The sequence below is a fragment of the Colletes gigas genome, unplaced genomic scaffold (assembly GCF_013123115.1).
Source record: "Colletes gigas isolate AHSC1104 unplaced genomic scaffold, ASM1312311v1 Colletes_gigas_Sc00018, whole genome shotgun sequence".
NCBI lineage: Eukaryota > Metazoa > Arthropoda > Insecta > Hymenoptera > Colletidae > Colletes > Colletes gigas.
Window position 1 is genome coordinate 4,575,170 of NW_025106647.1, and position 23,046 is coordinate 4,598,215.

The 23,046-nt window shown below is 32.1% G+C and overlaps 4 protein-coding genes across 5 annotated transcripts; 1 reads left to right on the plus strand and 3 right to left on the minus strand.

The window, feature by feature from the left end:
* Positions 1–907: 907 nt before the first annotated feature.
* On the minus strand, positions 908–6,175 carry LOC122400409 (protein zer-1 homolog). Its single transcript, XM_043401862.1, has 9 exons — positions 5,401–6,175; positions 5,018–5,285; positions 4,607–4,925; positions 4,307–4,512; positions 4,046–4,217; positions 3,046–3,369; positions 2,818–2,967; positions 2,494–2,746; positions 908–2,253 (listed from the first exon to the last, which is right to left on the minus strand). The coding sequence occupies exons 1-9, from the start codon at positions 5,873–5,875 to the stop codon at positions 2,102–2,104; spliced, it is 2,319 nt and encodes a 772-aa protein (XP_043257797.1). The 5' UTR covers positions 5,876–6,175; the 3' UTR covers positions 908–2,101.
* A 373-nt stretch (positions 6,176–6,548) lies between these two features.
* Positions 6,549–10,236, minus strand: LOC122400407 (ribonucleoside-diphosphate reductase large subunit). Its single transcript, XM_043401857.1, has 11 exons — positions 10,099–10,236; positions 9,911–9,999; positions 9,623–9,800; positions 8,918–9,281; positions 8,545–8,849; positions 8,307–8,469; positions 7,856–8,244; positions 7,586–7,773; positions 7,169–7,477; positions 6,898–7,086; positions 6,549–6,803 (listed from the first exon to the last, which is right to left on the minus strand). The coding sequence occupies exons 1-11, from the start codon at positions 10,133–10,135 to the stop codon at positions 6,549–6,551; spliced, it is 2,466 nt and encodes an 821-aa protein (XP_043257792.1). The 5' UTR covers positions 10,136–10,236.
* A 1,652-nt stretch (positions 10,237–11,888) lies between these two features.
* On the plus strand, positions 11,889–18,366 carry LOC122400540 (sodium- and chloride-dependent GABA transporter 1-like). Its single transcript, XM_043402067.1, has 14 exons — positions 11,889–12,059; positions 14,179–14,475; positions 14,663–14,882; positions 14,979–15,080; positions 15,150–15,318; positions 15,403–15,535; positions 15,744–15,878; positions 15,966–16,069; positions 16,324–16,448; positions 16,536–16,648; positions 16,712–16,843; positions 16,934–17,137; positions 17,872–18,039; positions 18,130–18,366. The coding sequence occupies exons 2-14, from the start codon at positions 14,242–14,244 to the stop codon at positions 18,229–18,231; spliced, it is 1,941 nt and encodes a 646-aa protein (XP_043258002.1). The 5' UTR covers positions 11,889–12,059; positions 14,179–14,241; the 3' UTR covers positions 18,232–18,366.
* LOC122400541 (male-enhanced antigen 1) lies at positions 17,788–20,430 on the minus strand. Of its 2 annotated transcripts, XM_043402069.1 has the most exons (5): positions 20,276–20,430; positions 19,145–19,360; positions 18,998–19,069; positions 18,717–18,928; positions 17,788–18,047 (listed from the first exon to the last, which is right to left on the minus strand). In XM_043402069.1, the coding sequence occupies exons 2-5, from the start codon at positions 19,319–19,321 to the stop codon at positions 18,029–18,031; spliced, it is 480 nt and encodes a 159-aa protein (XP_043258004.1). In that variant the 5' UTR covers positions 19,322–19,360; positions 20,276–20,430; the 3' UTR covers positions 17,788–18,028. The 2 variants fall into 2 exon arrangements, with proteins under 2 accessions (XP_043258004.1, XP_043258003.1); XM_043402068.1 differs by lacking the exon at positions 20,276–20,430 and having other exon boundaries at positions 19,145–19,599.
* Positions 20,431–23,046: the final 2,616 nt, after the last annotated feature.

The following is a 23,046-nucleotide window of genomic DNA, read 5'->3' on the forward strand; positions in this document are numbered from 1 at the left end:
ATTAGAATCAATAAGTAAAATAGTATTAATTATTTTAACAATTATGAGGATGAATAGGATTGTATGAAATGAAAAAATAAAGACAACTCAATCTTATGTCATGTCCGTTTGTTATACATTAAACAGATCAGTATTTTTTGCAAATTCATTGCACACATATATTGATATTACATAATGATTATAACAATAATCGATTAGATAATAATTTGTGTAATGCATTGCCTTAGTTATTCAAATCTATAAAAGAAATTTATAAATTTGTTGTAAGTCTGTATGATATATTTGTTTTATAAATTCATTTTATTTGACAATAGCATTATCGTTTAAAAGAATTTCGATTATAATAGTATAGATGTACCAACACGTAAACCTACTTAATTTCATTGTTATTTTTTCTTAATTATATTTACATAATAACCTAATGTATCATTTTCCTTAAAATCTTTCTATCAAATAAAGTTTAATGGCAACTGAAAAAATTAGTTATAATACAAATATCTATGAAGAATCCACACAGAGACATATGAAACTTAACATAAGTTTTTAACATCAAACTTCAGTTCATTATCGTTAATTAAAACAGAGAAATATATTATTTATAAAGATTGATAATACACTGATGGACAAAATTATAATACATCCTCATAAAGAACTCATACTATACATACACTTAGTATAGAACAATAGTATATAGTTAGTATATGAACAATATTACATGTAAAATAAGATTATTTATTTTTAAGTAATATTTTCATGAACTAAACGAATAATATTACAAGAAATTTTCTATATAAACCTGAATAATACAATTTCACTTGGATAAAATTATAAGACACTATCTTTGAAAATGAATAAAATGTAGACAATTAAACAAAATTATTATATTTTTTATAATGTAGATTCGTCTTTATTTTATACTACATCGATTAGGCAAATTTTTGTATAATTTTTTTGTGCAAATTTCATCAGTCTATTCATGCACATAAAATCGCTCTTTTTAATTCATTAATCTTATTGTATTGATTACCACCTTTGTACAACTTTCTGTTAAGTTGTCTTCATATATTTTCTATAATATTACGATGCGGAGATCGTACTGGCCAATTTAATTAAATGGCATTAAAATAGTTTTTGTATAATTTTAGTTACATAATTAATTACGTTATCATTCTGCAATATAAAATCTTCTCCAACTAATCTACTACCATAGTTATGAATTTGTCCTTCGATTAATTTAAAAAAATCAGTACATTTTATTTGACCATCGACAAACTCGATTTCGATCTACTGTACTCTACTAACATCCACCTCACTTTTTACAACTGTTCTTTGATGTTTTGAAGAAAAAGTTGTTAGTTTTTCCGATCTCTTCTATTCTCTGTTTTAAATTTTCTTCTTTTGCTTTCAATTGTACAATTTCTGTTTTTAATGCTGGTTTTCCATGCTAATGATCTACCATATCGCATACTTTTAATTTTATTTTTTTTGTATTTTATATTAGCAAACTTGCTCCAATAAAAGGTTTCTAAGGCAATGTACACAAATATAAGTAGTGTCTCATAATTTTGTTCTACCTCAATTTCGGAATATTACTGGGAAATATTTTGATACTTTCTGTTTGTTTACATCTCGATAGTATTTTAGGAACATTATTTTTATATTCATTCTCCTTCTTTGTTAAGTAAGTATTGTTATACCTACATTAGTGTCAATCAAATAAGGTATTTTATAATTTTGTCCTCCAATGTAAATATCAAAAATATTTTATGCCAACTAATTAATAATGGATACGATAATAATTCCTTTCATACACACTTTAGAAATATTTCATAACATGTAATAAATAAAATATGCGATAAAATGTTCATGTAAGGAAAGTGTGAGTAAGATTGTTTGAGCAGTCATTCAACTTGAAATGTACATTCTAGCAAATAAACATACAAATATTTTAGCATGTTGTAATAATCTTACTCACACTTGTTGATTAGAAGTATAAATATGAAATATTTTACTTCAGATGGTGTTACATTTAAATTATAACAGTGCAAATTATTTCTTAATCGACTAAACCAAATTCTACATTTACAGGTGATTGATGGTCTTATGCATCATTGGAGTTGTTACTATGATAGCAATTTTCAATTACAAAATGTGCAAGTTCTTTTATACGTTCATATGGTCTTGGATCAGACATTAAAGTATTTAATTTCTCAAAACCTCCTTCTCGTACAACAAATATGCAATATCTATGAGCTGTTAAAAGAATAATTATCGTTCTAATACAAATTACTTGTGTTACTTATACTTTTATTAAGAGTTAAACATTCTTCTTAGCATGAATAAATAAAAAAAAAAAAGAAAGAAAAATCAATCATTCTCAATTTTTTTATAAGTATATTATTAAGAATTCTATTATGTAAATGATCAAAACTTTATCAAAAAAAAGCAATCTACAAGTTACAATAAAATTAAATTTAACAATGGTAAACTTACGGTAAACAGTCGTGAGATTAGCAAGAGCCCAAACTGCCCAATGCTGACATTGTGGTGTATGATATACATCTAACAAACGCAATAATGGTACAAACGAGCAGTAATTCATATGGCGTTCTGAAAATATATCCCACTGTTCAATAGCTTCAACCATAAGCTCAAGTATTTTATTCCTATTTGGTCTTTCAATTGTCCATGCTTCAACACCATCAGATGCTATATGAGCTAGTATACCAGCAGCATTATAAGGTATCTAATCATAGAACAAAGATTTCAAATATTGTAAAAGTACAATTATTGAGTGAATTATAGATATTAAAATACCTCAATGTTATCGCTACCAGAATGTAATAATTTTTCAACAAACATCATGTAGTCTTCTTGTACTAAATGTACTCTCAGATGTTGTATTTCAGCTATATTGCCTAATAATCCCATCATATTTTTTAATACTTCTTGTTTGTGACTATATTGCTGTAAAAACAAATCTTATTTGTAACAATATACTGCAATTTTCATCACTGATTTTATTTAAACTACAATAATACACGCCTTCACACATTTACGAAATAGCTCCATGCCATTTTCATTCAAAAATCGTTCGCAATTTATAGGTGTTTCATCGGTCATGTTCCACACTGTTGACCATATTACTTCCAAAATATCATCAAACACTTTAAAGCGAACTCTATATTGTATTAATTCAAGCATTGTCTTAATACAACCGAGGTTGCCTAATAAACGCTTCTCTCTGCCTGTTACATGGCATGCCAAAGTGTTCAAAATATATATTCCAATTCGTTGAATATACCCTCCTTGATGTGTGTGTTTAACCGAATGTAAAAGTAGTTTCACCAATGTTTCATAATTTGACATCTCATAGAACATAAATAATATGTTACAATTAGATATATTTTTATCATCCACAAAATATTGTATAATATGAACAGCCATAACTAAATGTTCAATATAAATAATATGTAATATTTTGATTTATTACGTGATATAAGATCTTTATTTACTAAATAAAATCTTAATTTATTAGACAATAATTGCTTATTAAGAATGATGCAATCAAAAAGAATTTTTTGGTCTTTATGGCAGCATTTCTTGAACATATTAAAAATTTGGAATACTACGTAAAACTTTGATTTATTACATTGTATAAGATCTTTATTTACTAAATGAGATCTTAATTTATTAGAAAGTAATTGCTTATTAAGAATGATGCAAACAATACAAATTTTTTGGTCATTATGTAGCATTTTTTAAGCATATGAAACGATTTTGAATAATATGCAACATTTTGATTCATTACATAATATAAAATCTGTATTTACTAAATGAAATCCTAATTTATTAGAAAACAATTACTTATTAAGAATGATGCAATCAACAAGAATTTTTTGGTTTTTATGGCAGCATTTCTTGAGCACATAAAATTATTTTGAATCCCTTTTATGTTTTGTCCTGAACGGAAAAAAAAATTCTTTTTGATTAAATTTTAAAATACAGACTAAATGTTATTAATTTAAATAGGTATGATACATACAATATCCTGTGGTAAACGGAATTGACATAATATTAGGCAAACATTGCACATTATACTTTCCTCGTTTTTATACATGCTCATTCCAGTAAGAAGAGTAGAAACAATTCTTTCTTTCAATCGCGGTTCTAACTCATTTTTTTCTTTCATTTTTATGACACGAAGTAATGTTCCACTGTAAAAGAATCATATTCTGTATCAAAGTTTTTAAACATATATGTATTTCTCAACATGTAACTTATTCTATTATTGATGATTGAATACCTCCCATGTATTTGTATAGGTTTTTCTAGTGGATGCTTTTCCATTGCCTCTAATATTGCACAAAGTGCTTGATCCATTCTATGACAATTTTCAAATCTGTACACGCGATAAAGATCATTCAGTACTTTCAATAACAAACCAGGTCTATTATTCATATAAACATGAGCTGCAACCAATATCTGGTCTTCATTTGCATCCCCTGCTATCTAACATTCAAAAATACAATAAACTTAGGAAAATAAACATTGAAAATATCATATAAAAATAAGTATTATGTAATGTCTTTTTGTTATCATTTACCAATTTTGCTGGAATATTACGTCGTCTACAAGCCCCATCATTTGTTCCATAGAGCCCCAAAAATTGTAAAGGTCTGTCTAGTCTGGAAGCAAGACCTGGTATATCACAATGCTTGCTATTACTAATATCATCGAACTCAAAATAAGAGGAGTGTTCAACTGCTTGTATTCCACGGTCTACTATTTGTATTCCTGCTAAATTTGTTCCACTAATATCCAAAGAAGTTAATTGTGGCAAAACATTCACAATGTTGGACAGGATAGTATTAGGATTTTCAAATCTTCCTTGCGAAGACTCCAGTTGGGATATATCCAAATGCCTAATCACAGACATTACAATGTTACATTAAACATTTCATTTGAAACATTACATATTTTATAAAGTAAAAATAAATGAAAAACTATTAAGTACCTTAAATTTTTTAAATGGCAAATGCTGTTAACAAAAGCTTCTGCCTGAATATTAATTCTGGCATTATGTAAAATTAATGATACTAAATTAGGGAGCATGTCATAAGAATGAAGATAGACTATATAGAAATTGTTGGATAAATCTAGATGTGTCAAATTGCTTAATCCAGTGAAAAGTAAATTGTACTGCTGCGGCGGAAGTTTAATATATTCTAAAGCCAGACTTCGTAGATTTGGTATCTTGAACACATATCCTCGTTTGTCATATTCTGGTAATTTGAATTAATAATATTTTAGAAATAAAGTCTTATGACAACTAATATTGTTATTGTATAATCTACTTAATCGTACCGAATAAAAAAGAAAAATTATTTGTATTCTTACCATAAAATGCCGCCAGGTTGATGAAAGAATTCTTTCCTCGACATGCTAAACTGTGCAAATTACTTGCATTGGCATTAATATATTCAATAGCAGCTTCTGTGACATAAGGACAATCAGTAAGTTCTAATTCCACAAGTTTATGAGATATTAAAATTTGCGCTGATTGGTTAGTCATGTTAGATCTCACAACTTTGACACGTTTAAGTTTAGTTGTTGATGTATCACTGAATATATGAAAAATTTCATCATGGAATTCTATTGTATCACTTCGTAGAATGTATTCGATAAGTTTATCACATATGTCGGTCGGCAAAACCAATCCTTTCGAAAGGCTCCGTAAAGAGTTTTCTTTATCCCATTGCTCTTTTACCGAGATAATGTCTAAATTTTTGCAGATTACTCGAAAACAAAGTTCCGCCAAAGATTCAGGCCGTACGTATTTATTTAAATGAAATAAATATTCTATATCCGCCATTCTGTACGTTAAATGAAACAAATTGCGTAAAATGTTTCATACGAAAATATGGGCAACAATTACTGCCCATATCAACTGTCAATATGTCAAACGCATCAGCTGGCGCATCATTGCCTAAATTCGTTGCAGCAGAGTATCATTTTATTTACACCTTCTTTTCTCGCGATTAAAATAATAAGGGTAATATATATTTAATCGGCGCAATGCCGAATCACTCACAAATGTGTCGAAAATAATGTACTCGCTCTAGATAGTCAACGAAATTTATTCGACACAACTGGAACGCGACTATTACGTATATATCTACTCACTCGGAATTTGACATTTTACTTGACTACCGTAGTAACGCTACCCCCGAATACTTGACTACAACACATACAATACAACACAACAATTTATCAGCATAGCCTACGTACAATTAGTTACCTATCCTGCATTGCGCGAAATTCTGAATTTGTATGTATTTCAAGAAACTTTTAAATGATAATTAAATATTCAAAACTGAATGGCAATGTATTATAAAATATATGACAATAAAATATTTTATTTCAGGATCTTTAACAAATCACATGTTGTTAATTATAATACTTATAAACTTGTAAAATATTTTACATTTATTATATTTCTAGGTAAAAAATTAAAGTATAAAATAGAATCATCAAAATGTTTATATTTATGATCCACAGGCCATGCATGCATCTCCATTTTCAAGAGAACATGTCATAGCTTCGATGTCTCCATTACTTTTATTTTTCACCCATCCATTCTTCTGTGGAGTAGACAATTCTTCAACATTTCCATTTTCGGAATTCAGAGACTGATTAGCCATAACAGTATTAGTATTTCGTAATTTTAATTTATCAACTGTAAATTGAAGAGCATTCGCAGCCGGTTTTGTTCTCAAGTAATACATACCGGTCTTCAAACCCTGCAGCAATCGAATATTTTGTACGTTTATCAATAATATTAGAAATCTAAATGTGAAGCGAGAAGGATGTATTAATATAACTTTTTAAGCCTACCATTTGCCATCCATAAAAATGCATTGAAGTTAATTTTTCTGTCGTTGGTTTAGCCATATGAACATTTAATGATTGTGATTGATCAATGAACGCACCACGATCTGCTGCCATTTTTAAGATCGTTTTTTGTGATATTTCCCAAACAGTTTTATAAAGTATTTTCAAATCTGCTGGTATACGTTCAATTTCCTATGGAAGTCAACTCATATTAATATACGTTCTTCAAAGTAATTATTTAGTAGTATAAATAAAAAATGTACACAGTATTAACCTGAATAGAGCCATTATTTGCTATTATTTCATTTTTCATATCCTCATCCCATAGATCTCTTTCAGTTAAATCTCGTAATAAGTGAGGATTCACCACTTGAAATTCACCAGATAATACTCGTCTTGTATAAATATTACTTGTATATGGTTCTATAGATTCATTATTTCCTAAAATTTGTGCAGTAGAAGCTGTTGGCATGGGAGCAATTAGCAGTGAATTTCTGACTCCATGTTTTGCAATTTTTTCTTTCAATGATTTCCAATCCCACAAATCAGTTGGGGTGACATCCCACATATCGTATTGTAAAATCTAAAAATGTTAATAACATTATTTATATGCTATGACATCGCAAAGAAAATTATTATAAATTTAATATTAAATTATACTTGAATTATTCCTACAATTTAGTTTACTTACTCCTTTACTAACTGGACTGCCTTTGTAAGTTTCATATGTACCCTTTTCCATAGCGATTTCACAACTAGCCTCTAATGCACTATAGTATAATGTTTCAAATATTTGAACATTAAGTTGTTGTGCCTCTTCACTTTCAAATGGAAACCGCATTAAAAGAAATGCATCTGCTAGTCCTTGTATTCCAATACCTACGATACATGTGACACATATTTTTATGATTATGAATAAATTAACATATTTGCACTGTGCATAATGATTAAAGACATTTACCAATAGGCCTATGTCTTAAATTTGATGTTTGTGATTCCGGAATTGGATAGTAATTAACGTCGATAAGTTTATCCAAATTATATGCAACAGTTTTTGTTACTTTACGAAGTTTTTGGAAATCAAAAGTTTTATTAATAGTATCCACAAACATATTAACGGCGATTGAAGCCAAATTACATACAGCAACTTCATCTGGACTGGAATATTGTACAATTTCTGTACATAAATTACTACACTTAATTGTTCCAATATTTTGATGATTTGATTTACGATTACAATGATCCTTATAGAGCATATAAGGAGTCCCTGTTTCAACTTGTGAAATAAGAATGGCAGTCCATAGATCTCTGGCTTGAATTTGTCGTTTATATCGCTTCTCGTTTTCGTACCTAATACAGCATATTTGTATAAGAATAATAAACATTTAATTGCGTAATATTAAATGATGTACCGTGTGTAAAGAGCTTCAAATTCATCGCCCCACACATCATGCAGGCCAGGAGATTCATGCGAACACATTAAAGTCCAAACACCATTTTCTAAAACTCTTTTCATGAAAAGATCAGGAATCCATAATGCATAAAATAGTTCTCTTGCTCTATTCTCTTCTTTACCTATTAATCATAATTAAACATAATATTATGCAAATATGAAAGTATTATTAAATGTATATTTAATCAGGAATTTACCAGTATTTTTTTTTAGATCCAAAAATTCAAAAATATCTGCATGCCATGGTTCTAAGTATATAGCAAATGCTCCTGGTCTTTTATTTCCACCTTGATCGACATATCGAGCTGTGTTATTAAACACTCGGATCATTGGGACCAAACCATTAGATACACCAAGTGTACCAGCTATTGGTGTACCCTTTGCTCTGATACAATGTACATTGAGTCCAATACCACCAGCTGATTTACTAATAAGTGCACAATTTTTTAATGTATTATAAATTCCTTCAATGCTATCTTCACTCATTGTTAAGAGAAAACAACTGCAAAAAAAAAATGAATTTTAAATTATGGAATGAAATGCATTTTATTATTTATATTAGGAATGTACCTAGACATTTGCTGTTTTATAGTGCACGCAGAAAAAAGCGTTGGCGACGCATGTGTAAAATATCGTTCTGATAAAAAATTATAAGTTTCTATAGCTCTATCGGTATCTTCACCATGGATAGCAACTGCAACTCTCATTAACATGTGCTGTGGTCTTTCAACAACTTTTCCATGTATTTTTAATAAATAACTTCTCTCGAGTGTTTTAAAGCCGAAATAATTGTAGCTAAAATCTCTCTCATAAATTATTGCAGAATTCAATCTACTTGCATTATTTTTTATGATATTGTAATATTTTTCACTAATAACAGGCCTGGGTCCATTCGTATATGGTTCCTTTACATTGTGCAAATCATGCATTACCTCTATAAATGAAACAAAGCAATTAATACAAAAATAAACCAACAAATTATTTAAATACAAATATATATATATATATGAAATTTTAACTTTGTAATTGTAAAATTGTAAAAACAGTAGATCAACTTAAAATATCAGCTATAGAACATTGCAAAATTTCTACTGGGAGAGAAATTACCAAGTATGTCGACTACAGAATGTATATCTTGCTTATGTTTGGTTTCACAGCAAAAGCATTTATGATAGTTTGTTGGTAATTAAGTTTAAAAACTTTTTTGTTCTATATAAACGATTAACAGGTGAAACCTTGTGCAACAGTTAATATTAAATATAATTAATGAAATACCACTAAAACTTTTCTTCGTTTCCTTATGAAGATTTGAAACTGCAATCCTTGCAGCTAATATAGCATAATCTGGATGTTTAGTAGTCATAGTGGCTGCAATTTCTGCTGCAAGATTATCCAACTCGATTGTAGTAACTCCTGAATACAAACCATTGATAACACGGAAAGTAATAGCGGACTATAAACAAACAAGTAAAAATGCCATCAATTTATCTTATCGTAACAAATTGTGGATAGTTTTCATTTAAAAACAACAATGAATAATGAATAGTTAATAATGAAACCTACAGGGTCCACATAATCCATGTCTAGATTGTAACATAATTTTTGAATTCTGGATGTTATTTTGTCAAAATGAACATCTTCCTTTTGCCCATCTAACAGTAGTAAAAATTAGTTTAATATTATAATTATGTTCGTACGTAATAGATTTCATGGAATAGTAGTGCAAATAGATTGCATTTTACAATACTTACTGCGCTTTATTACATACATCTTCCCTTTTCCAACCATTATAGTTCACAATAATGTAGTCTTAAATCAACAAAACTTCTTAAATTTTTCTTAATTTTATGTTTGCTTTTGCACAGTATTCTTTCAGATTGTATCGTACTAATCGAAACAGAAGCAGTTCACAATGTTCACATTCACATGCCGGTAGGCTCTCAGCTTGGATGTAGGGAATGGTCATGTGACAGCCATAAATGATGTTTGAATACGAAGACGCATTCAACGGTTTCTTAACCGTTACAAATGTTCCCTGTACAACATTTGAATAAACTTATTTTCCTTTTCTTATTAAATTGCTGTTCCTTAGTAATTTCTTCGCAAAGAAATAAACGAGAATTTTTAAAAATTGCTTTCCAGATAAAGAAACTTCAACAATTTGTGATACTTTTGTAATGTATGAAATTGAGAAGAAAATCTTTACGGAAATTCAAATTTAGTTTATTTTATTATCATTACAATTTATTTAATAATTATCGACGATGCATATAGTGGCCATATTGTTCGATAACCTTTTCCCATTAACGAGTATTTTTACTAAATGATTTTCTTTCACGCCTTATGATCTAATAAATGATCAAACATTCAGAATATAACTGATCGATAATAAATAATTGTAAATTAATTAATTATTAAAATACAAATTATTTGTTTTATATTTTAAGAAATCAGATAATTACTTTATTGGTTAAATTAACAAATCAGTTTGTATTATCTGACAAATTATTGCATGCAAATTAATTACATTAAACAGTTTAACAATTTTTTCTTTTGTTATTTATAATATATTATAACACATAATATCGCCTTCCTACTTCTGAGCTTCAACTTTAACTAAACGGATAATTCATTTATGACCCTGAAATTATAGTAACTCTCTGGTAGAGAAAGTGCTCACAAAATGTTTCCGGCTGTCATTGCTTCATAGCTCATTTCCGTCTTTCATTATTTTAATATTACAATTCCAGTTACGCACACGTTTTTGTTTAATTTCCTTGGCTTTTAATCATTATATTCTTTTTATTACGAATCTAACCCGGAGATACACGGTACATTTATTATTTTTGTCGACCAAGGAAATTCTACGTTATAAGAAAAGTTACTATTCCTATTTTTACTTTCGTAACAAAGAATTGAATAAGATTCTAACTGTTGATTGTTCGATCGATCCAAAAAATACACAAATATTATACTTCACATTATAATATTACATTGTCGATTCACCTCAGAAATGTACAGCGCATCGATTACTTTCGAACTTATTTCGCAATATAATATCCATTATATTTTCTGTTACGATAAAAGTCACAAGAAATAAATTGTACTAAAAGCGAATAATTATTATAAGAAATTACGAAATAAGTCATTTTTATCCGCTCGGTGGATCCAGCGTTTAAAACAATAATCGCAAAATACCAGTTTAGGAGGAACAGCATGAAACGTGACTTACATCAGTATGATTTTCAACCCATTTGTTAACGGAGCCTGTACCAAAGCGCTTTTGGTTTTTCGGGGCAGAGTCAAGATCAAGCGTGGTCCGCCGTATTTTAAACATGTTCATCAAAGAAGGAAGCAATTCGCCAGCCATCGGTGTGGTCAATCAGTTATTACTGGACTCCGGTGCTCTCTTATCATTCACATAGTGCACCTAAATATAGAGTGACACTGTGGCACTAATTTGTTGAATGAAACGATAGGTGTGTTGGTGCTTGGGGGACTGAACGGCATTGTGGGGTAGATCTGCAGAGTATAGCAGAAATCTCGACGCTCGCCTTCGCGAGCACGATTTGTGAACATAACGACCGGGCCAACGCACGACCACACTCCTCGTATAATTTTTTCTTTTCTACGACAGTTAATGGATTGTTATCGGCAATAAATATCGGTACCAGTGGAAATATCGTTCGGATCTCGTCGTGAAATTGTGCACGTACGTACATTGCTCGAACTGCATGGCGACAGAACAGTAATCCTGTTCCGCGGCCGCGATCACGGTTGTTAATAAAGTGTCAGTTACTACTTGATCAGTGATCACGTTATAGGTCTATTCAAGACTAGCTGTTCCGTTCGGTTGAAAAAAAACGTTTCCAAATGTCTCTTCCTTCGACCATTTTCTTTCTCTGTAAAAGACATTAGCGTAAGACGTGACCATTACATCTACAAAATTTCTTACGATCGACGTTAAATCTTAACACTTCCTTTTTTTCGCGGATATAGATAAACTTATTCTATATACTATTTTATACGTTAACGGACCTTTCGTTAAGTTTTAATTAGAAATCGTCCTTCTGTATTCTTCGTTCCGAAACACCGACTGGACGTATTCTAAACTTTATTTACGTTCATTCATTCAAGCCAGTTTGCTATACAATTGAGCTTACCTTGTGATCGAAAAGTACCCGGAATTTGTCAATAAAACGAAAACGGTTCAATTATTCATCGGTATTTATTTTATTCCCTTCAAAGTAATTTCCGTTTCAAGCAACATATATATTTCAATGCTTCTTTCAATCGTCAAACCACTTTTCACAGGCCGGTTTTGGAATCGCCTTCAGCCCCTTCTGCGAATTCTCCTTGATCGCCTCGATCGTCTGAAAACGCTTTCCATTCCGATGATTGTTGGTTCGTTTCGATGTCATATTGATAGACCCATGGTCTCATCACCGGTAATAATGCTTTCGATAACATTTTGGCCCAAAGAAAACATTTCTTTAGCGACAGCAATGCGATACTCTTTCTACAAAACATTCAGCACTCTCGAACAAAACACCAATATTGGCTGCTATCTCCCTGATGCTCGCACGACGATTTTCGAGCACAATTTTCTTAACTTTTTCAATGGTTTCGTCAGTCGCAGAGGTAGATGAACGACCGGAACTTCGGACTCCGTAGGCTACCGTTAACATTTTCAACACTTCCGTGCATGATATTTTGTTAGAAGCAAAAAATTTCAGGCGGACAATGACTTGCTTACAAGGCTGACAAATGTATCAACTTAGAAAAGAAATGATTTTGACAATATCTCAAGCATTTCATGAGAAATTCCGGATTTTTCTTTTATCACAAGGTACATATTACGCAATCGAAGCGCAGAAGTTACAAATCGCTTCGGAATACTGTCTTTAAAGGAACGTTGCACCCGTGAATTCGATGCTGGTTTATCTTCGAAGACCAGTTCATTCTTTAATCTAACATGTATAACAGATAAAGCACTTAAGGTGGAACAATAAATTCTTTATCTATATATCAATTAATTCTTTACCCTCGACGCAGTGAATTGAAAATTTACATTGACACGATACCATTGTGGCGTGACGTTCGCGGATCGAAGTTCGCTGTTTCACGTGGTGTTCGCCGATGACCGCTTTTTTTCGCCGATGATTAATTTAAAATGGGACAAGGTTGCCCGATGGGAACAACGTTTGACAAACGTGATTCCCGGAAGTGGCTCGTTGTCTGTCATCCATCATCATCAAGACCCTTGCACAACAGTGTCTCACGTAACGACGATGACCGCTGAACATTTAAAGTTCCTCAAAAATGATCGAGACATCTTTCATCTATTACTCGTTGCAAACTTGTCCGCGCCAATCGTTCCATTTAATTTATGAATCATAACTTTCGCGCCAAAACGTCGCAATATATCGCAATATGTATATTAATATTTGAATGCCGCGTCAACATTGGAGAGAACGGTTCGCGAGCTGTTCGCCAACGGAAACAGCAGCGTGTACCTGCACACTAAAGCTCGCGCACTACATACTCAACAAAGAAGTTATAAGCTTGTTCGCTATTAATTTTCGCCATATACGCATGTCAATGTACAAACTTTAACAATGCCTGAACAAGATCAAAATTCTATGAGATTGTGTTACGAACGCGTCCAGCTCGCGAACAGTGTTCGTTGTTCGCCGAGGAGCTCACTGTTCGCGAAACTGTTCAACACTGTGAACTTAAGTATCAATTGTTAATCGATGAGCAACGAACATCGTATGTACACTCGAAGGTATAAACTGATTTTATGGTATTCTTTGAGATACTTCTTACAGATTCGAGAGAGGTGTGGTAGGATGAGGTAAATTCAGTTGACCCTACATTCAGGACGAAAAATAATGCCTTCGAGCGGATCAGCCAAAGTATCTAAGGTAGACAGGTCCACAAGTCCTCTGCCACAAAAGCCCGTCAGTCCCGTCCAAGAACTAAAAGCCCTATTCGCTGAGCCGCCGTTGAGGGTCTCGAACGGCGGTAAAGATCAAGATTTACATTTCGAAGCTATTCAATGCTTGCAATCTACTACTTCTAAGGATTCGAAAACGCTGCCGGAGCGAGGCACTTGGAGTAGCAAGGTAAATGCACTGGAGTCGCGGCTGCGAATCGTAACATTGTATTCTTCGTTTCTAAATAAGGAAATCGAAAAAATTACTGGTAAATATATGTAGATAAAATACCGTTATTTTGCCATCTACAAGGATTATGACAGTATCGCCGATATTTACCGGTATAAGTCCCTGACGGAATCTTCTTCTGCCGCAGGTCGAGTTCATTTTATCCGTAGTTGGTTTGGCAATAGGACTGGGAAACTTGTGGCGATTTCCTTACCTCTGCTATAAAAATGGCGGCGGTGCTTTCATGGTTCCCTATTTTATCGCTCTCGCGCTCGCCGGGGTGCCGATGTTCCTGATGGAATTGTCTTTAGGTCAGATGATGACCATAGGTGGATTGGGTGTCTTCAAGATAGCTCCTATCTTTAAAGGTTTGAAACTATGATTTTGTTTACTTGTGGATCGTTCGATTACCACGACAATGGGAACGAATATTATCCTGTGACATTCAACTTTTTTACAAACAGGTATCGGTTATGCTACGTGCGTGCTCTCCTGTTGGACGAACGTGTACTACATCATCATACTGGCGTGGGCGCTCTTTTACTTTTTAGTCTCATTGCGAATCGGTATGGGCATGTTATACACGATGTGTTCTATGCATCGTCTAGAATTTTCTCGCAATTTGTTTTGTGTAGACGTGCCGTGGAGAACGTGCGATAACTCCTGGAACACACATTACTGCCTCACCACCACGGAACGTTTGGAAGCGACGTGTTGGCCCGAAGACGACGACACTATATGCGCCACTTCCATCGGTAACGTAAGTCACGCATTGCTGAGGGATCCGGTGAAAGAATTCTGGGAGTAAGTTCGCACGGTAAAGGAAAATATGAAATGTTTCATTCGGAACAATTGTTCGATCGTTTGTTTTTCTTTTTCCTCGAAAAGGAGACGCACCCTTCAAATTTCCGACGGCGTAGAGGACGTGGGTGGTGTAAGATGGGAATTGGCGGGCACGTTGGCCGTCGTCTGGATCATGTGCTACTTCTGTATTTGGAAAGGCGTAAAATGGACTGGAAAAGTAATTTTAAACAGCAGTGCGCTTAGAATGTTACTTTTTATATAAAAGAAAAAAAAAATATTAATTTTAATCGTTTCGCTTAATAGCTTATTACATACGGAAGCAATATTTTTTTGTTACATGATATTAAGAACTGCCAAAAAGAGATATTTCTACATATTTCTCTCAAACGGAACGTATATATTAATAATCATCAATGATCGCACAGGTTGTTTATTTTACATCATTATTCCCGTACGCATTGCTGGCTCTTTTGTTGGTAAGAGGATTAACGCTTCCAGGAGCGATGGAAGGTTTAAAATATTACGCAACACCAAATCTTTCGAAACTCGGCGATCCCGAAGTACTGAAACGTTAATTATCCTTACTTCTTCAAATGCTGCGCTTCGCTGGATTACGATTTAATTAATATTTCGATAAATACTCGTAGGTGTGGATAGACGCAGTGACACAAATATTTTTCTCTTATGCGCTGGGTTTAGGAGCACTGGTTGCCCTCGGAAGCTACAATAAGTTCAACAATAACGTTTATAAGTAAGTAGCTTAAGTACTTCCTTCGAATAATGCTCGCTTCTTCTATCAAGTAATTTCCTTCGAGCATACAGTGTGGTCCACTTAAATAGGAACATGTAAATATATCCGTGGTACTAGAATGATAATGATATTTGTGTTTTTGTTATTAATGAAAAAAAAAAACGAAATTTGTTTAATTCTTTTCTTTTTATTCAAAGCTCTGAAATTTTAAGTACTTGACTCTATTTTATATTACTTATTTGTATTTGTTTCAGGGATGCGCTCATCGTCTGTACAGTGAATTCATGTACGAGTATGCTCAGTGGTGTAGTAATATTTTCTGTAGTCGGTTTCATGGCTCACGAACAACAGAAACCTGTTGCTGACGTAGCTGCCTCCGGTAATTAAAATTTATATTAAATTAAGGAACAGTATGCATATATTTGTCTTTTTTTAATATTTCTATTTTTGTAATTGTTTTAACTAGGTCCAGGATTAGCATTCCTGGTTTATCCTTCCGCGGTTCTTGAGTTACCTGGATCATCAATTTGGGCTTGTTTATTCTTTTTCATGCTTATTCTTATTGGCTTAGACAGTCAGGTAACTTAAAATATCTTAACGAAACTGCCTTCGATAATTACGATCGATTATTATGTTTTATAGTTTTGTACAGTTGAAGGCTTCATAACAGCCGCGGTAGATGAGTGGCCGCACGTTCTCAGAAAACGAAAAGAGTTGTTCATAGCAATTGTCTGTTTTATCTCGTATCTGATTGGTCTTACTTGCGTTACTGAAGTGAGTAAATTAGTTAGTTGATTACTCTCGCTATATGATGCGTAATTAAAATAAGACGCGTAACACAAAATGTTCTCGTAATATTTTCAGGGGGGAATGTATGTATTTCAACTCTTAGATTCATATGCCGTGAGTGGATTTTGTCTACTCTTTTTAATGTTCTTTGAGTGCATTGCTATTTCGTGGGCATTCGGTGTAAACCGCTTTTACGATGGTATTCGTGATATGATTGGTTATTATCCGTGTTGTTGGTGGAAAATATGTTGGACATTTACTACTCCTGTCATTTGTGTGGTAAGATATTTAATTGCAAAGTACATATAGTGTCCCGTAACTAGTGTAAGAACCGGAAATGGGGGGTAGCTGAGACGATTCTGAACAACAATTTCCTTTTCAAAAATGTCGGATGGGGCTTCGTTTTTGAATTATTAACGAAAAACACTGACCAATCACGGCGCGCGCCTACCGCGCGCTCAAGGCCGTCCGAACTCGGAGAGCCCATTTTAATTTTCTGAAAATAATTCTTATTTTAATTTTAAAACACTCTGGCGAGAAGCGTCACTCGGGTGCGAAGGGTTAATTTCCTAAAAATTCCAAGATTTTATTCCTTTTTCCTCGGAAACAGCGAATACAAATAATTAATAAATTCGATTTAGTAATTTACGTAGTAATTACGTAGTAATTAACGAATTAGGTAACACTAGTTACGGGACACCCTGTATAGGATAAACTGTATAAAGCGTTACAAGCTATTTCCCTAGAAATGAATGAAAATATCGACTTCATTTTGTTTGTTAATTAAATTTTTTAGGAAGTCGATCGAAAAAAACGGAGGTCTTTAAATTTTTTCAGAATAGCATTATTTTATTAAATATCAAAATGATGATCTTGGATATTTAATAAAAATAAGAAATTAATGTTTTGTAACACTTTGTATGGGGCCATTCTATATAACTTCTAGCTACTATTTCTGATGTTATAAAATATTGACTAAAACAATAAGTAATAAAAATGAAATTTGAAATTAGGGCGTCTTCACATTCAACATAATTAAGTTTGTCCCTGTGAAATACCTTACATACGAGTATCCATGGTGGAGTCATGTATTAGGATGGCTGTCTGGTCTTTCGTCAATGTTATGTATTCCGGGTTACATGATTTACATTTGGTGCACAACATCAGGAACTACCTCTGAGGTATATAACTGAAAAATGATCTAGAAGTTGGAATCCTGTAATACTTACACTTATTAATTTCATAAAATATGAGGAACATTTTTCTTTCAGAAATTCCGAAAATTGATAAGAATAGAAGATGATGTTGCCACCCTAAGAATGAAATTGAATCCAACCAAAGCTGCCACTATTAGTGCAGAACTTGAACTATAAGTGCATTGTGCCCTTATTCAACGACCATGGATGATGCATATGTGTTATTTCAAAGTATGACTGGGAGAAGCATGATTTCATATATTGAACAATGTCATATCACATAATCATTTACCATAATAAATAAAAACCAAATGTGAGTACAAAGTAAAATGCATTGATGATAATAAGGTACAAATTTACAGTAAAATGAAGAGCTTGAATTTCAAAATCTAAAATGCAATTAAGATAAAATAAATAATTTTATTTCTTATAATTTACACAATGTTAGATTTCTCTCCTGTATACAACTTAAGACAGTGCATTATACCTAATACACAGAAATTTGCAAAAATATATAAAATGTAATTTCATTTTTATTAATATAGAAATGTAATTTAGATCTGTAACTTAAAGAAACAAAATGAAAACATTACCTTTCCAATTTGTAAGAAACCACATGCATTATTTCATGTAAAAGCATTAATTAAAATACTTAAATTTACTTTTCCCTATTTTGTATTTCTTTAATACGCCCAATAAGTTGTTCTTTCCATTCATCTTCAGATATAGTATTTGCCCATTCTGGAATTGCTGCTGTAGGTAACGTGAAAGTTGCCATCATGGATTTTACTTGATTGATTTTGTCTGCATCCATATCAATATTTGATCGATTACGAGGGGATGACCAAACTTCAATTGTTTCTGACATACAATCCTATGCACAATGTAAATTAATACAAATACATACAGTAACATTAGTTTTGTAGTCTACATAAATACTTACTTGTTGTGGTTCTAGTGACGAGAGTGACAATGTTTGACTAGATTCACCTGCATTAGATACCCATTCATCATCCTAAAAGGTAAAATATGTGTTTTAACAAAAATATTGACCCTATATAAATATCGAATCATAAAATGAGTGTTATACTTCATCTTCATACAACATTGGATCACTATCTGTAGGTACTTGAGATAAAGGTATGTATCCAGCCATTCCTGCATCATCATCCTCACTGTCTGATTCATTCATTCCTCTAACATCAATTTGTAAATTTGGTGCATTTAAAGTTTCCTCTATAGGTTGTTGCGTTGGATCCGGAGACATTGTGCATTACTTATGTTTACTATACTTCTTACTTTCGCCCTAAACATACATTCACCTATTCTGTCACAGTCGGAAATTTTTAACCTAATTTTTGTATATGACAATATTTCTCGTATTAAAACTCGTAAAACGTGTTTCGTATAACAGAAATGGAATTCTGATTATACGACTAATATTTCTCTTAAAATATTGCTAATCAAATTAACTATAAATGACAAAAAATTAATCGCAATAGAGAAATTTGACAGCTCACAGCTGATTTCGAACTTCCTGTAACCGCTTCGTAGCTTTGCAGATAAATCGTTAAACTTAAGATAAATATTATAAGAGGTAATCTTTTTCAATATTTATAAATAAAAACTTACGCCAAACTGTAAAAAATGTACATATTCGCAATATTTTATTCAAAAAATGTGTAAGAAATAAAATCAACTAATTTTTTCTCAAATTACAAATTATACACTCAAGCAGTTATTTAAATGATGTAAATATCAGAAAAAATTCTTTAACAACGTTATTTATACAAGTAATGATAAAATATTCAAATAAACGAAATAAAGAATAGTTTAGTAAAACGTTAAAGTACGCAGAATTAAAATCGAGTTACAAAATAAACCTAACATCCAATGAAAGAGTGTGGCACGCAAAAAATAAATTAAGAACTTATTAAACATACTGTTAAAAGAACAAAATTTGTTTGATCGATAATCGATTCAAATTTTTTTTAACAATTTTTTTATTTTAGAAGAGAAATGAATTAAATATTCGCCCTTAGTATTATACACGGAATAAAATTCTAAATGCATTAAATTGTTATTCAATTTTCTGGTAGAATAAAATAATGTCGTGCTTGAACTTGAAAAAAAAATATAGGTAACTTTTACGTGTACAGGTTAATTATAAGCTTAATTTTAGATTCATCGTAAAAGCGTTGAAAGAAGACATTATATCTACCTCGGAAGTTTTTTAATTTTAAAGCGTGTAAATTTAAATGACGGATATTCCTATATCTTTCTTTTTTTCAACTTGTGAGAAGAAAAAGAAAGACATACCAACGTCTGCCATTTCGATATTCATTTGCTAGCTAAGGCAAAGGTGCCAGAAGCCTCGAGAATCCAAATCGTATGCCGTTGACGGAGGGTCGGATTTCTGTTGTTAAGAGCGTGAAGGCAAATGTGAGCCTTTCTCTCTCGACTCCCACGAGGCGGTCCGAAATTACTTCGGCCAGCTTCGGAGAATCGAGAAAGAGGGTATGTGTCAGTTTGCCTTTGTCGACTTTCCGAAACTCCACGAGTTCACGTTCGCGTGATCTGGCATGCGTGGATGCTTTCTGGCACCTCTGAGCTAAGCTAGTTTTAACATTATTTCTACTAAAGGAGTCAAAAAACCGTGATAAAAATAATATTAAGGTCAAAGTGTACAATTATTGGTTAAGTAGTTTTTCCCTAGAATCGCCATGTTTAAACCAGAGATGCCAGAAAAGCACCGCCGGGTGCACACGCACACATGCCAGATACGCGTACGTGAGCTCGTGGAGTTTCGGAAAGTCGACAAAGGCAAACTGACGCATGCTCTCTTTCTCGATTCTCCGAAGCTGCCCGAAGTAATTTCGGATCGCCTCGTGGGAGTCGAGAGAGAAAGGCTCACATTTGCCTTCTCGCTCTAAACAACTGAAATCCGACCTCCCGTTAACGGCATATGATTTGGATTCTCGAGCCGAGATTCTCGACTGCCCAGGCATTTTTACTTTCCGACCTATGTAGGCGCACATAAGCAAAGTACCCATAATGAAAAAAAAATTTTGTAAAATTTATTTTACGGAAATACACGTTTTAAGACCTCCTGATCATATTTTAATTATTGAAAAAAAAGACATTTTTTTTTATTCCCATGTATGAGCACACATATGTATATTATTAATACGATTTTTGAAAATCAAAATACTTTAAGATTGAAAATTAATAAATTAAAATGAGATTCCCCTCTTTACCAGTATTGTGCACGCTGTGGTATTTTTCAATAAGAAGAGTACTTACTTTTATAACATAAACAAAACAGTAGAATTAATAATTACAGAAATTAATTAATAATGATTTTCCTCGATTGTTTTGAAATAACCGTATCAATTGGTTATGACGAACTAAATAGAACTAACTAGAAACAAAGGAAAAGTGATCCCGTTTGCCAGTTTAATACAAAGTATGGGTTGTATCTTAAATTTTAAAAGGACATAGTCGAATATTTTTAAAGGTACAAAACATAGCGTTTCATTGTAGAACAGTAACATAAGTTAGCAGGTATGTCATAAAACTGTTTTTCCCAGCTATATCCCTTTTTACCTGAAGTATAAGGTAAAAAGTACGAGCTACAAGGTACGACTATCCGAAAATCGTTCACATTTTATCAATGTAAATGAAGCGGCCTTTCCATCAGAGTTAAATACAAAATTTTGTAATTTCTGTGAAAACAAAACTTTCAGTAAATGTACGTGGTGCCTGAAATTTTTATGTTTTGACTGTTTTTGTGAAAAGTACCATCCAGATTCATGTACTTCGTACATTGAAAATAACATATGTTAAATGTAATCGGTTAAATTTAACTTTAAAAAAAAATATTCGAAGGTCAGACAAAAATATAATGTCACATTTAGTGTACGATTAAAATATGATTGAAAAAATAAAAAAAAAGGATTTGTTTTGGCAGGGTTTGAACCTGCAGAGCAGAAGAAGTTCGGAACTTGCAGGCAAAGACCTCATCACTCACGCCACGCTGATCAGTGGTGAACATAGTTCTATTTCTGAAAATAAGTACCTGTAATAACTTTAATAATATCTCAAAGTAAAACCTAACCCAAAACCTGGTACCATTCCAATTTTTCCTTGTTAGAAACGAGTTTTCAATTTGTCTTAGCGAAAATCGCAATCACATTTTGCACATTATTCTAAAACATTTGTGGTATTCGTTTTCAATGCGATTTAAGTAAGCATGTAATGTATAAGATTTCATTTAATGTTTTCTTTTCTAGAGAAGATAGAGAAAAAGTTTATATAATTTTTTTCATATAAAATTTAATTCGTCCTAAGATTTATATGAAACATTTAAAAGATTTTTTATACATTATGCCTATATATCGGAACAACTATGAAACAAGAGGTATAATCTGTAAGGAGTGTATGTGTGTGGCTAGGAGAACCGTTATCGTTTGCGTCGATAGGAGTGTTTAGTCTAAGCTAGAGTAGGTATCGAGTGAGGTGTTTAGGTTTAAGCTGAAATACGTTTTAGAGACTGCGTCTCGAACGTGCGTTTTGTTTAGATCATTATTATAAGATAGGAATAAGGAAGGGTCAACTTTGACTGCAGGAACGTCACTCTGTATCGAACGTTAGTCGAGAGCAATCACAGTTTTACGTTTACGTTTTATGTCTTTCTTTTATGTTCTTTATGTTAAATAGTTAGTAAATATTAAATAATATAATTACATCGTTACGTTTAGTGTTCACGTATTTGAATCCGTCCACACGCCTTTGAAATGAGAACATAAAACTTAAATGTAAAATTTCATTTAAATTCATTCAGCTATTTATATTCAATCGTATTAATAATATACATATGTGTGCTCATACATGGGAATAAAAAAAATGTCTTTTTTTTCAATAATTAAAATATGATCAGGAGGTCTTAAAACGTGTATTTCCGTAAAATAAATTTTACAAAATTTTTTTTTC